The sequence below is a fragment of the Sus scrofa genome, chromosome 6 (genome assembly GCF_000003025.6).
Source record: "Sus scrofa isolate TJ Tabasco breed Duroc chromosome 6, Sscrofa11.1, whole genome shotgun sequence".
NCBI classification, from domain to species: domain Eukaryota; kingdom Metazoa; phylum Chordata; class Mammalia; order Artiodactyla; family Suidae; genus Sus; species Sus scrofa.
Window position 1 is genome coordinate 167,421,372 of NC_010448.4, and position 15,064 is coordinate 167,436,435.

At 47.8% G+C, this 15,064-nt stretch overlaps 1 protein-coding gene across 14 annotated transcripts in view; it reads right to left on the reverse strand.

The window, feature by feature from the left end:
• ST3GAL3 (ST3 beta-galactoside alpha-2,3-sialyltransferase 3) overlaps window positions 1–15,064 on the reverse strand; it is a 233,545-nt gene that overhangs the window by 58,024 nt on the left and 160,457 nt on the right. For 11 of the 14 annotated variants that reach the window (XM_021093466.1, XM_021093478.1, XM_021093470.1 and 8 more), the window contains 1 exon segment: window positions 14,810–14,902. The exons of the other annotated variants lie outside the window; for them this stretch is intronic. In XM_021093466.1, coding sequence (XP_020949125.1) covers window positions 14,810–14,902 — 93 coding nt within the window. 14 annotated transcript variants of the gene reach the window in all.

Consider the following 15,064-nt stretch of genomic DNA (forward strand, 5'->3'; position numbering starts at 1 on the left):
GCCCAGGCCTCCCGTACCTGCCTTGCCCAATTAGGGGTACACTTGGGGAGCCTTGCTCCATTTAGGGGTATGCTTCTCAGGGCAGCTGATCTCTGGCCAGACACTCTTTCTTGAGGGATTGAGCAACAGACTACAAGATGCTCTGCTTTCAAACCGAGGGCCCTCCAGTTGTCCTGCTGCAGGGAACGCCCCTGGACTAAGCCCTAGGAACATATGGAGGGAAGCAAGACAAGAGGCACAGAGGTGTCGGGGCCCAGCTGTCAACAGGCCCGCCGTTGGGACGCTGTGAGCAGACAGGCTGGTGTTTCGCCCATGAGGGTCTCCCGAGGGCAGAGACCGCGTAGCCCAGTCCTGTCCACAGCACCCTGGACAACCTCGTCCGCCTTCCCTGTGAGATGCGTACGGGGATTCTCTCCATTCTGCTTTCTCCAGCCCAGACATCCCTCCAGAGTGATTCACTGAACTCAGGCTCCTGGGTGGGGTGGTGGCTTCCCTCTGGCTGCCTCCCTCGCCTCGGCCTGGGCTCCGTGCACAGCACGGGGGCAGAGAGCTCACGTGACAGGAGGCAGGCGTGGCCTGGTGTCCTGCCTCCACCCTGGAGAGGTGAGGCTTCAGCCCTGCTTCTCCCCTCCAGCTCTAGCTATTTACCTGGGGAGGCCAGTCACCCAGGGATGCCCCCGCCCCCATCCCCGGGGTCCAGACAGAGCAGGAACAGCAGGACCAGGTCGTGAAGCCGCCAGCATCCTCCTCTCTGCAGAGCCTCTGCTCTGCCCCCAGACCTGTCTGGGTGGCGCGCTGACCCGGGCCCTCCCTCTGGCTGAGCAGCCGTGGCTGGGCTGCCGTTCCTGGCCTGGAGCCCCGCACGGCACGCAGCTCAGGAGAAAGGCCAGGGTCACGTTCTGTGCTTTCAGCAGCTCTTGCTCCTCACAGGCAGCAGAGCTCCCCACGTGGGGATCTTGTACCTGAACCAAGAAAAGCAAAGCTGCTAAGCTGACAGGATCAATCTCCAAGTACCGCAGGAATGCAGCCCGCCAGCCTGCTCTCACCAGGCGCTGAGCTTCTAAGCGCATCTCGGGTTCCTGCTCTCTGGCAGAGCCTGGAGCTGGGTCCGCGAGCGGAGAAGCTGCTCCCACCAGAGGGTCTGACGCTGCTCCTGAAGCCCCAGGATCCCCTGCCCCAGGAATTCCGCCAGTCAACCTCTCATCGCCCCTCCCCGCTGCGGGGCCTCCAGAGTCCTCTGGCCTCACCCTTCGGGAGCACCCACACCTGGCTATGTGTGTGCCCCTGAGTGCTGCCCCCTCAGCCCCGAGGTCAGTAGGTACAGGTGAGGAAGGGAGGTTTAGAGAGGTTAAGCCGACCGGCCCTTCTCACTTCCAAAGCCCGCGCTCTGATCGCTAGAGTCTATGCCTCTCAAACCACCTGCGAAAGACCAGAATTTGTTTTTTTTTTTTCTTTTTCTTCTTTTTGGAGCAGGGGGCAGGGATTGAACTTGAGCCACAGCAGTGACAACAATCCCTAAGTGGAACGCCACTGGGGAACTCCTGTTTGGCTTTTTAAATTTCAATTCCGTGACAGAGAATGGCTACTTTTTATTTTTTCTTATAATTTTATGATTTCTATTTTTAGAATGATTCTTTTATAAAGTATCATAAAAGTGAAACACTAGAAAAATCAAAACACATACATAAAATATAAGCTTCATTTACAAATGATTAGATTCGACTGACAAAAACGTACTCTACTTGCTACAGACAGTTCTAAAACTTTATTTTCAATTTCTCAAAACTCCTGTTGTAGAGCAGTTCACATCACTTTTGCTTCTGCACGTAACAGGCTCCCAGCTGACTGACGCCTGCCGGGGCATTCTGCCAAGGATTCTCGGTAGAGAAGTTAGAGGCAGGATGCGACATAGCTTCTCCGGTGCTGAACTGGAGCAGGAGAAGAGACACGCTCTGATGGCATCAGGAGCAGCGAGCAGACTGAGATCTAGCACCTCAACTACAGCACAAGAACCCCACCAGGGGCACCTGCAACAGTCCCCTGTGCGAAGAGGTGTGGGTCCCTAGTCACCTAGGCAAGGAGACCTTCCCAAAGAAAACACAACTCTGGCCCTGCACTGTGGGCCCGCCGGGGAAGGCGGGAAGGCAGAGCAGAGAGGAAGGAGAGGGAGAGCGGAACTAGAGGGTCTCGGGGGGCTGGGTTCCTGCCAAGGTTGGGGATGCAGGAGGCGTAGGCTGAGACGAGAAGTGGGAATTAACTTCAAAGCAGACCACGGATTGGTTCCCAGGGGAGGTCAGAACAGCTGCCACTTAGAAACATGTGAAAATTAAAAAAAAAGGATGGCAGAGAAACCAACAGGACACAGATGGCAATTCCTCCAGCTTCAAGCAGGAGTCCAGGTCAGGGACAGGCGTGGGGTCTGCCTGGCCCAGGCGGGGCTGTCAGCCCCTGGGCACTCCGCAGAGGAGCTCTGTTTATTGAGCGCGCCGCCCTTCCCAGGAAGGCCCAGCCCCCGAGGGCTCCACTGAGGGGGGCCTCCTGAAAATACTTGAGACACTCGCCCGTCGAAAGATGCCTGTCATCCCCTATCGGCTCCCGGTTCAGAGCCATGATTCAGGACATAAGGTGGGTGGATTCCTGGCTCTGTGCTACGGTGACCTCGGTAAGCCTCGGCGTTTTCATCTGCAGAGTGGACGTAACACTTACGCACAGGGCTATTCTAAAGACTCCGTGAGGGGCTGAATACGCAGTGTTAGCACAGTGGCTAAACACAGAGAGCGCACAAGGGCTTTGCAAAACGGTGTGACATTTATCCGTACAGGCTGTCTGCATCTGCCAAAGGAGTGCTGGCTGTTGAGGGAGAGACTTTACACATCTCACCCGACGCTAAAGCTTTGTAGAAAACTGTCTGGTACATACAGGCGGCTCCAGAAAGAGTTATAGCACAAAGGATGCGGTAGCTGTCATCACCGGGTCTACGGCAGGATAGCAGCGCTAATAAGGCAGCTTCTGGAGGGTGAAGAAACCAGAGTTTCTGCGTCCAAGGTCTAGAAGAGGTTGGGGAATCAGAGCTCAGGGGGAAGGGACAGGCTTCCCTGGAGAAGGTGGACTCAGGGTCAGGACTCAATGTCTAACTGGATATTTGGTTGAGAAAGGAAGGAGAAAGAATAACACCCAGATTTCTGGTTCAGGTGACAGAGCAAACAGTGGGGTCATTCACGGAAACAGGCAACGTGGACCGATTAGAATTTAGGTGGAAATTAGGTGAGCGGGATACATTGAGTCTGAGATGCTCGAGAGTCATCCACGTGGAGCTGTCCAGCAGGAAGTGGGATATTCGGGTCTGGAGATCAGAGAGATTTGGGTGCCAAACAGATTTGAGAATCATCAACACACATGTGTTAACTGAAGCAGTGGCACGAAGGGAAGGAGAGGGAAGGGAGGGGAGGGGAGGGGGAGGGGGAGGGGGAAGGAAGAGGGAGGGGAGGGGAGGGGGAGGAGGAGGGAGGGGGAGGGGAGGGGGGGAGAAAAGAGAAGAGAAAAGGGGGGCGCCTAACTGAACCTTGGCAGAAATTAACACCTTTTTACCTCACCATTTAAGAGGCTGCTTGTAAAAGAGACTGAGGAGGAATAACAGAGAAAGAGGAGAACCGGAAAGGAAAAGGGTTACAAAACGGTCCAGAGGGAGGAAGAGGTCGATGCTGCCGGATGCTCCAGAGAGGTCAGAAAAAGAGTCCGCCCAACTGGATTTGTCAGGGATCCTTTCGGGGGATCTGGACAAGAGCGTTTCTAGGAGGGAGGCATGTGAGAGGGAGCGAGACTGCAGGGGTTGGGAGTCAGGGGACACGAGGGAGGGGAGAGAGCGATAGTGACAGGTCCCCTGCACACTCCTGGGCAGGGGCAACCGTCAGCCTGCTCCCGTCTCGACAAGGATTCTGCTCTCGACGCCTCTGTCATTTACAGTCAAGTATGCCTCTCATCGCACCACTCCTCCCTGGTGCTGTAGCGATAAAAGTCCCAGAATCCATGGAGGGCAGAGAGGGAGGCGCTTTGGAATGGGGGGATACCAGACACCCAGCTACCCTGGCCAGGAAGCCCATAAACTTTCAAGTCCCCAGGGCAGTGCACTAGGCCTTCTGCACCTTCTCAGGCAAAAGGGTCCCAGGACAGGCCGCAGGGGTTCTGTCAACACTCCAGATTTCCCGCCTCAGAGAGCTCAGCAAGGTTTCAAAGTGCACCCCTCTGCACTCTGGGGAACTCGGCCAGCCTGGACCATGGCAGGGATTCCTAAGCAGTGTGAGAGCCACAGACGCATGCCATGCACCCTAGGCTTCCCAAAGCAAGGAGCGTCTCAAAAGAAGAGAGGTTTTCCTCTCTAGAGCTGGGCCAGAGGGCAGCTTCCACACCCGTGCCTCCTGAGCCCCTACCAGGCATCTGGTAGACCTCTGTGCTCTGGCCCCTCGCCACCCTGTCCGTGAGGCAGCAGCTGTAAGAGGCAGCAGAATGTGGCAGGGAAGCCTGTGGGCTGTGGTCAGAGCGCTCGGTTCGCAATTGGGCTTCATCACTTGGCAGGCGTGTGACCTCAGGCAAACCGCATGACTTCCTTACGCCTCCGTTTCCTCGGAGTTATAGCTGCATTAGTATGAAGGATTGCTGGGAGGATTAAAACAGAAAAAAGTAGGAAAAGGCCCTAGCGGAGGATGTGACATGTCAATACCGAGACCTCAGCGGGTGTTGGCCACCCGTGTCGCTGCTGCCGGTGCTGGTCTGCAGCTTGGGCACGGCCTGGATGTGGGACCTGCTTTCCACTGAAACGGCCCCAGGCTTGGCGGATGGATGCCATGCTCGCTCCCGATGCGGAGGCCTCCGCTGGTCACCACCCAAGAGAAACGATTCTCCGTCTTTCACCAAAGCACACGAAGCCGCGCAAATGCATACAGCAAAGCGTCGCTAGGAAAATGGGGAGCGTCAATTCAGATTTTATGAGTTACTTTTTTTTTCTTTAAACCTACATTTTAAATGTTTACCATGACCCATTCTGGGATCTTTATTTCTTCCTGAAAAAAACTTACCTGCTTTAACGAGTCATTGAGAAAAGAGAATTCACGTAGTGTCTAACATTACATTTTGCTGGAATGGTCGAACATTTATAGCCCAAAACACGCCATCTCGTTTCATTCTCTTGACTAATGAGTGACATAAGGCTCTGACTCTTCCAAGATCACACACAGCCTGTTTAGTGAGAAAGCTGTGAGAGAAGGTTGTGTCTCCAAATCTCTCTCGTTCCAACCTACCATGTATGGGTACATGTCAAGACAATTATTTTTCTTCAGTAACTCTCTCCACTGAAAGAGTGCTTTATTAAGATTCCTCACACGCTCACAATTTCAATCTCCCAAGGGGAGAAATTAATATCCATTCACGAAACAAGCATTAAGTGCCTACTAAGTGCTAAAGCCTCTGCTAAGTTTGGCAGCCGCGAACAAGATTGTGTCTCTATGCTAAGAAGTGCAGCGCCTACCACGGGGAAGGAAGAGCAGCACACGATGACAGTACAGTGACAGAGCCGTGGGTGGGGCACGGCAGGGGTACAGGTCAAGAGCAACTGGGCGTGCGCCGTGGGGCGGAAGTCAGAGAAGATGTTCCATATTCCAGGGGACCAATGGATGAAAAGCCCCAATCCGGTGTTTCTCGCACAGGGCAGATGCTCGACACAGTTGAGTTCCTTTGGATCGCATGCCCCCTCTTCCCCGCCTCTCTCATTAGAGGAAGATGTATCAGGCAGGCAAGTCTTGAGGAAGGAGAGGAGAATTTCCCAACAGTCAGCACAAAAGCGTGAGATGGAGCAGGCTGGCTTCCCAGAGAGGCAGGACCCCGCAGCGTGGACCGGTCGGTCCATCAGTATCCCTCCATCACCATGGCCCGTCCCCAGCCTGTGCCCAGGAGTGGGGGTCCGTGACTGGGCAGGCTCAAGGAGGAGCGAGGCTTAGGAAGTGAGTGAGAATATACTTCACACAGCACTTGGCAATAATACAAAAAATAACAGAGAAAAATGTAATGGTTTGTTTTTATTAGAGGGTGTCAAAACTTCCATGTCAAAAGAGCTGCGTTAAGACCCTTTGTGTCAAAATACTATGGCTATAAAATCAAAATCCTGAATTACTTAGACCTTTTTGATCAAAATACGAAGAAACATCAGCTACCCCCAAGGAAAAAAAATTAAATGAACCTAGATTTCCAACACCAAGGATCATGCCTAACACCAAAACCAAGACTTTATCAGACAGATCAGAGCTGAGAGGATTCTCTGCCATCAGAGCTTCCTCATAAGAAATGTTAAAAGAAGTCCTTCCAGCAGAAGAAAAACAAACCCAACAGGAATACGTATCTACACAAAGGAAGAAAGACCAACCACAAGCTGGAGTTTATAGACTTTATACATAAACTTAGTAAAACTGAGTAGTTTGTGGGTAACTATAAAAGACTGTTTTGTTTCGGTTTTTTGTCTTTTTTGCCTTTTGTAGGGTCACTCCGCGGCATGTGGAGGTTCCCAGGCTAGGGGTCGAATCGGAGCTGTAGCCACCGGCCACAGCCATGCAGGATCCGAGCCGCGTCTGCAACCTACACCACAGCTCAGGCAACGCTGGATCCTTAACCCACTGAGCAAGGCCAGGGATCGAACCCACAACCTCATGGTTCCTAGTCGGATTTGCCAACCACTGAGCCATGAGGGAACTCCTATAAAAGACCTCTTCATCCTAACATGCAAAAACCTCTAAAATTTAAACTGTGGTAAAGTATACATAACATGAAGTGCAGCAGGTTCAGCAGTTTTAAGTGTACAGTTCAGCAGCGCTAAGTACTTTCACATTATCCTGCACTCAGTCTCCAGAACTCTTTATATAATCGTGAAATGGAACCTCTATTAAATATCCATTAGACACCAGCTCCACATAACCCCATCCCAGATTCAGGTAACCCCCATTCTATCTTCTACTACTATGAATCTGACTATTCCAGGTAATTCACATTCGGGGAATAATCCGCCACAGAAAAGAACAAAATAATGCCACTTGCAGCCACGTGGATGCAACCAGACAGTCTCATACTAAATGAAGTAACGCAGAAAGAGAGAGAGAGATACCATGTGCTATCACTGACACGTGGAATCTAAAATACGGCACAGATGAACCTCTCCACAAAACAGAAACAGACTCACAGGCACAGAGAACAGACCTGCTGTTGCCAAGGGGGCGGGGGAGGATAGGTGCAGATATCGCCTGTAGGACAGATAAGCCGTGAGGTCCTGCTGTACAGCACAAGGAACTCTATCCAATCGCTCGGGATGGAGCACAGGAACGTATGGACGAAACCGTGAGAAAAAGGACGTACACACATGGGTGACTGGGTCACTCTGCTGTACCCAGTCCCCAGAAAGGGCCGCAACACTATAAATCAACTACACGCTACCAAAACAAAAACATCGGGGAGCAAAAGCAGCCTGTCTTCCTTTTATTTCACCTAGCATAATGTCCTCAAGTTTCAGCCACATAGCAGCATGTGCCCTAATTTCCTCTCTACTTAAGGCTGAATAATATTCCATATATCCACACACATACACACGCCACAATTTCTCTTTTCATCTGTTGATGGACACTTGGGTTGCTTTGTCTAGTGCAAATAATGCTGCTATGAACATGGGTGCGCGAATATCTCTTTGAGACCCTGCTTTCGTTTCTTCTGGGTACATACCCAACAGTGGAAATGCGGGGTCATAGAGTAATTCAATTTTCAGTTTTTTGAGAAACCACCGCAGTGTTTTCAATCGTGGCTGCATCACTACTTTACCATGCTACCAAGAGTGCACAGAGGTTTCCACTGCTCCACACCCTTGTCAGCACTTGCTATTTTCTGCCCTTTTTTTTTTTTTTTTTTTGATAGCGGCCACCCTCACGCGCGTGAGGCAGTATCTCACTGTGGTTTTGATCTGCGTCTCCCCAGTGACCAAGGATGTTGGTCATCTTCTCATGTGCTTATCAGCCATTTGCATATCTTCTCTGGAGAAACGTCCACTTGAGTCCCTTGCCCATTTCTTGTTGGTGTTGCGTTTTTAGGAGTTCTTTATATATTCTGGACAATAACACCACATCAGATATATGATTTGCAAATATTTTCTCCCATTCCATAGGTTGCCTTTTCCTGGTCATTTTCAATTGGCTTTAAATTATTAACTATCTAAAACAAAAATAAAAAAGACAGTGTTGTGAGTTATAATATAGATGTCAAACACATGACAAAAATAGCACAAAGGCCAGGGAAGTATACTGTTCTGAAGTTCGTAAGCTCTACGTGAAGAGCTACAATGTTATTTGAGAATAGACTATAAATTATAGACGTAAGTTGTGAACTCTAGAATAATCATGAAAAACATAAAACAAAGAGGCATACCTATTAAACCCAGAGGGACAATAAAATGAAACTGTAAAATGCACTCAATTAATCCAAGAGGAGTTAGGAAAAGAAAGAGCAGAAAGAAAGAAAGGGAAAACTAATAGCAGATGGTAGATTTAAACCCAGCTACGATGATGATTCCATTAAATATAAATGTTATAAACACGTGGGTAAAAGGCGGCCACTGTCAGACTGGAGAAAAAAGGAAGTCTCACCTGTATGCTCGTCAAGAAACCCATTCTAAGTATAAAAGGACAGATATGTTAATTGTAAAATGAGGGCAGCTGCCAACCACACGCCTACGGCCCAGCTTCTCTGATGCTCAAGGGTATAAACACACATACTCCTTCCCCACCGAAGAAGGTAAAAGAGTCGATTTCAGAACAAGAAGTATTGCCAGCAAAAAGGGACATTTCGGAACAACGGAGGAATCAGTTCAGCAAGGGGATACGACAGTCCTAAGGGCATATGCACTAAATGGCAGAGCTTCCAAATACATTGAAGCAAAACCTGAGAGAGACTTCAACATCCTTCTGTCAGTAATTGACAGAAAATCAGCAGAGACATAGACTTGAGATACACTCTCAACCAACCCAGTCTAATTACAATTTGAGAATACCCCAAAACCTCAGAGTATTTTCAAGTGCACCTAGAAGACCCACAGAGAGAGACCATATTTTATCCCATAACTCAAGTCTCAACCAATTCAAAAGTATTAAAATCATACAAAGCATACTCTCTGACTGCAACAAAAATAAACCAGAAATCTATAATATGTCTGGAACATCCTCAGATATTTCCAAATAAAGCAAAAAAAAAAAAAAAAAAACTTCAGAAAAATATAGAGGGAAATTAAATGATTACAAAGGAATTAAATCTATGGTCTAACCTTTTATCTTAAGGCACAAACAAAAAAAGAATGAAACCTAAAATAAATGGAAGGAGTTCCCATTGTGGCTCAGAGACAACAAACCTGACTGGTATCCATGAGGACAAAGGTTTGATCCCTGGCCTTGCTCAGTGGGTTAAGGATCCAGTGTTGCCATGGCTTCGGTATAGGTGACAGATGTGGCTTGGATCTGACATTGCTGTGGCTGTGGTGTAGGCCAGCAGCTACAGTTCTGATTTGACCCCTAGCCTGGGAACTTCCATGTGTCACAGTGTGGCCCTAAAAAAAAAAAAAAAAAAAGACAAAAAATAACAATAAAATAAAATAATGGAAGGAAATAATAAAGGTAAGAGCAGAAATCAATAATATAGAGAAAAAAAATACCAATAGGAAAAAAAGTCAAAAGCTAGTTCTTTGAAAAGATTACTAAGGAATTCTCCTTGAGGCTCAGCGGTAATGAACCTGACTAGTACTCATGAGGACAAGGGTCTGCTCCCTGGCCTTGCTCAGTGGGTTAAGAACCAGGCATTGCCCTGAGCCGTGGTGTAGGAGGCAGACAAAGCTCCGATCTGCCGTTGCTGAGCCTGCGGTGTAGGCCAGCAGCTACAGCTCCGATTTGACCCCTAGTCTGGGAACCTCCATGTGCCATGGGTGTGGCCCTAAAGAGACCAAAAAAAAACAAACAAAAAAAAATCAATAAAAATGATAAACCTCTAATCAAGTAGATTAGGAAAAACAGAGAAAAACACAAATTTTAATATCAGGCATGAAAGAGAAGAACTCTCTAGAGATTCTAGCCATTAAAAGAGTAATGAGGGGGCGTTCTCTCGTGGCACAGTGGGTTAAGGATCCAGCATTGCCACTGCAGTGGCTTGGATCGCTGCTATGGCGCGGGTTTGATCCCTGGCCCAGGAACTTCCACATGCAGAACAACAACAAAAAGAGTAATAAGGGACTATTATGAACAATTCTATGCCAATAAATTCAACAACTTAGATGAAATGTGCAAATTCCTTGAAAGCCAAACTATCAAAGAAGAAACAGGAAAACCTGACTGGAAATAAGAAAGCCTTAGATCTATTAAAGAAATTTAATTCTTAATTAAAAATATCTTTCCATAAGGAAAACTTCATGCCTAGATGTCTTTGCTGATGAATCCTATCAAATATTTAAGGAAAACGTATCAATTCTACACAAAACTTTCAGAAAACTGCAGATGAAGGAACAATTTTCCACTTACTCTATCAGGTCAGTTTTACCCTCATGCCAAAACTAAAGATACTACAAGAAAAGAAAACTACAGAACAGTATCTTTCATGAACAGAAAAATAAAAATCCTTATCAAACCCTGAGCAAACTGAATCTATCCATACGTGAAAATAACAATACACCAGGGCCAAAGGAAGTGTATCCTAGAAGTGAAAGATTAGTTTAATATTCAAAAATCAGTGCTCTCAAGCCTTTTGAGATGGACTGCATTCTGCCTATGGAATAGTTATATTTATAAATAAATGCACTTCTTACCTATTCAAAAAATAAATAAATAAAAGTCAATCAATGTGATTCACAGTATCAATAGATGAAAAAAGCTATGCGGTCATCTCAAAAGATGCAGAAAAACCAGTTGGCAAAATTCAACATCTATTCATGATAAAAAAAGAACCTCAACAAGCTAGGAAAAGAAGAGCACTTCCTTTACCTGAAAAAGGTATACATGAAAAACCTTCCACTACCACCGTAATGGTGGAAAACCATGGCAAGTACCTTCCTTCTCACCTCACCTACTCACCCCTGTACTGACGAGTCTAGCCAGTGCAATGAGGTAAGAAAGAGGCATAAGAGACATCCAGGTTGGGAAGGAAGAAGTAAAACTGTCTTCATTAACAGAAGACAGGACTAGCGTCAAAACACACATACTAGTGCCAAAACACACAGAGAGATCAAAGGAACAGAAGAAGGAATTAAAAAAAAAAAAAAAGAACCACACATACATGTTTAACTGATTGTCAACAAACACGCCAAGGTAATTCCCTGGAGAAGGGAGAGTCTTTAACAAATAGTTCTGGAACAACTGCATTTCCATGTGTAAAAAATAAATCTCAGCCCTTACCTCTTTCTCTGTGTAAAAAACAACTTGAAATGGGCCCTTGACCTAAGTGTAAGAGCTAAATCTACAAAAATTCTAGAAGAGAACAATCCTTTTGACCTTGGATAGGGAAAGATTTTTTTTTTTGGCCATGCCTGCATAGAAGGAAGTTCTGGGATTGAACCCTCGCCACAGCCATAACCAGAGCCACAGCAGTGACAATGCTGGATCCTTAATCCACTGAGCCACCAGGGAACTCCAGGGAAAGACTCTTTAGATAAAACACCAACAGCAAAATGCATAAAAGGAAAAAATTAATAAAATGGACATGATCAAGTTACAAACTGCTGCTCTGTGAAAGACATCGCTACGAGAATGAAAGGACAAGCTGCAGACTGGAAGAAAATATTTGCCTATCACCTCCCTGACAAAGGGCTTCTATCCAGAGTATGTAAAGAAATCTTCTTACAATTCAATGGGATAAACAACCCACTGAAAAAAAAGCAAGAGATCTGGACGTTTCCCCAAAGATAAAAGAATGGCAAATAAGTACATGAAAATGATACTCCACATCATTAGTCATTAGTAAAACCCACATTAAAATCACAGCGAGAAAGCTCTCTAAACCTACGAGAACAGCTAAAATGCAAAAGATTGATATCAGGGATATAAAACAACCTAAACTTTCATACTCTGCTGGCAGGAGAGCAAAATAGAATAGTCACTTTGGAAAACAGTTTGGCAAATTCTTATGAAGTGAAGCATACATCCCATACACAAATGTTTACATTGGCCTTATTTGTAAGAGCTAAAAGCTGGAATTAACCCAAACGTCCTCTGACGGTTAAGTAGATAAACAACATACAATGTTATGCCCATATAATGGAATACTATTCACCAATAAAAAGAACAAGCACTGCTATACCATGTATGAGTCTCAAATGCATCATGCTAAACAAAAGAGGCAGACTAGAAAGGCCCCTACGTGATCCATTTATATGACATTCCAGAAAAACCAGAGGGGCAGTGGTTACCAGGGCCTGGGGATCAAGGGAAGGGGTAACTGCAGAGGAGCACGAGGGAACTTCCGGGGTGCTGACGGAAAAATGTTCTCTTGGTTGTTATGGTGGCTGCACAAGGGTGTTACCCAAACTCATACAACTCGGCGTTCCCTTCGTGGCTCCGTGGTTAACAAACCCAACTAGGATCCATGAGGATGCAGGTTCGATCCCTGGCCTTGCTCAGTGGGCTAAGGATTCAGCATTGCCATGGGTTGTGCTGTAGGTCGCAGACACGGCTTGGATCTGACATTTGCTGTGGCTGTGGTGGAGGCCAACAGCTACAGCTCCAACTGGACCCCTAAACTGGGAACCTCCATATGTCTCAGGTGCAGCCCTAAAATAGCAAAAAACAAAACAAAACAAAACAAAAAACCCTCATACAACTGTACTAATAAGTAAATTACTGTTTCCTACTTTAATAAAATTACGATACTTCTAAACAGTCATAATTTTATATTATGCAATCATTTAAAAGAGAAGATGGATCCATTTATGCTGGTAGTAGGATAATCTCTAAGATATATTGTTAGGAGTAAAAAAATGAAGAAAAAAAGAAAAGAAAAAGATATATTGTTAGGAGTAGAAAACAAGATACAGAGTAATAAATACACTATGTTCCTGTTTATGGCAATACCGTGCTGTCTCAGAGACAGCCCTGGAGTGGGAGTATACACCCTTTGGCACCGTTTGAGTTTTTTCCGCCCTGCGTGCTTATATTGCTTTCAATTAGAAAGCCCATTTACCTATAAAATTGGATTGTGATGATCATTGTACAACTATCAATGTAATAAATTCACTGAGAAAAAAAAAAAAAAGAAAAAAGAAAGCCCATTTATACAGGTCAAGGAAAACTCACAAGTGTCTGGCCCAGGGGACTGAGTCATGTAGGTCTGAGAAAGCCATGTAAGAATATAGAGCATAGGGAGTTCCCGTTGTGGCACAGTGGAAACAGTGGAAACGAATCTGACCGGGAACCATGAGGTTGTGGGTTCGATCCCTGGCCTCGCTCAGTGGGTTAAGGATCCGGTGTTGCCGTGAGCTATAGTCTAAGTGGCAGACGAGGCTCGGATCTGGCGTGGCTGTGGCTGTGGTGTAGGCCAGCAGCTGTAGCTCCGATTCGACCCCTAGCCTGGGAACCTCCATATTCGGTGGGTGTGGCCCTAAAAAAAACAAGAATGTGGAACACAGCGCCAGACGCTTAGGTTGAGCTCAGTAAATAGCTGGGGGAAGTGAAGTATTGGAATCAAGTCAGAAGGCAGACCCTTGGATAGAGAGATCTCTATCTGAGCAGCCGATACTCAGGCAGCGGAGCCCCTGCTTGACACGAACAGCTAAGCTTGGACTGCTTACATTAGAAGAAGAAAGGGAGCATAAAATCCAAACACCCTGGGTTTGCTTTGGGGCAAGCTGTTTGTCAGCATTCCTTTGCAAGCACATCGTGTGCCCTAACCTCGGCCTCCTAAGGGATGGGGGTACACCCTTCCCCCCGAACAGCGCCCACCCCAAGAGGCCACCCCTGGGGCTCCTCTGGTGGTCTGAGGGCTATAACCTGATTCCGAGGGTCCCCAGCAGCCCCTCCTACATCCCCTCCACGTCAGACACTCCTCTAACTTTTAGAAGGAACAAAACGACCCCAAGGGTCTCGCTGCAGCTGAACTGCAGACAAGACGACGGTGGCTCGTCAGGCCCTCTTCCACCAAGGCTTCAGGAAATAAGACCCGAAGGAACAGGCAGATAAGCAAGCAAGGCCCCTTAGTGGAATCTGGTGAAAGGAACTCCCAGGGTTTGGCAGACTCTTTCAGCAAGCCTGCCATCAAGGAAATCAGGAGCTGGAGAACGCCAAATGGACAAGGCGGGAAGGTGCCAGAACAGCCAGGCTCAGAAGGTCCTCTTTATTCTCTGCTTTATTTGGATAGGCCGCCCCAGAGCCTGGTAGCTGGTCCCAGCTTCTCATGAGACCAGACCATGAGCTTCTGCGCTGTGCAGCCCCCTCTGGCTGCCGCTGGATACTGGCTTCCAGGGTGCAATCTCGTAGGTTCTACCTCCTCTTTCCCCTCCCCAGAAGCCAGCCACACCGGCAGGTGCAAGCTCCAAGAGCAGGACAGGGGCAAGGTGTAGCAAGGGCCTACGGCAGGACTGAGGCAGGAACCAACCAAGGGCAGAGTCCTTTCCAGGCGCCCACTGACTCAAGGTCACAGGAGAGAAAGTACGGCACAGTCTCCCTCTCGCAGGAGCACACCACTTGCCGCAAGGGGCAGGGCGCCTGAGGCCTGGGCCGGGCACCAGGCTGTCGAGGCGGCGGGCAGAAACAGGAGCACTTACCGGGGGAAGATGGCAGTCATCACGGCTGACGCATAGCCAGGCTTGCAAGCTCCTTCTGAAAAGTTTGCGTACTTGGTGGCCAACTCAGCAGGCCTATGGGAAGAGAAGGAGAGTCACAGCTTGCCAGGCACTGGGCAGTGGGCGACTAGCTCCTGAACTGCTGCGCGTGTTTAAACCTCGAAGAGAACTGCATGGCCTACAATCAGCACTCCGGCCCCTCTTCCACACCAGGGCTCCGGAGGTGGGGGGACGGGG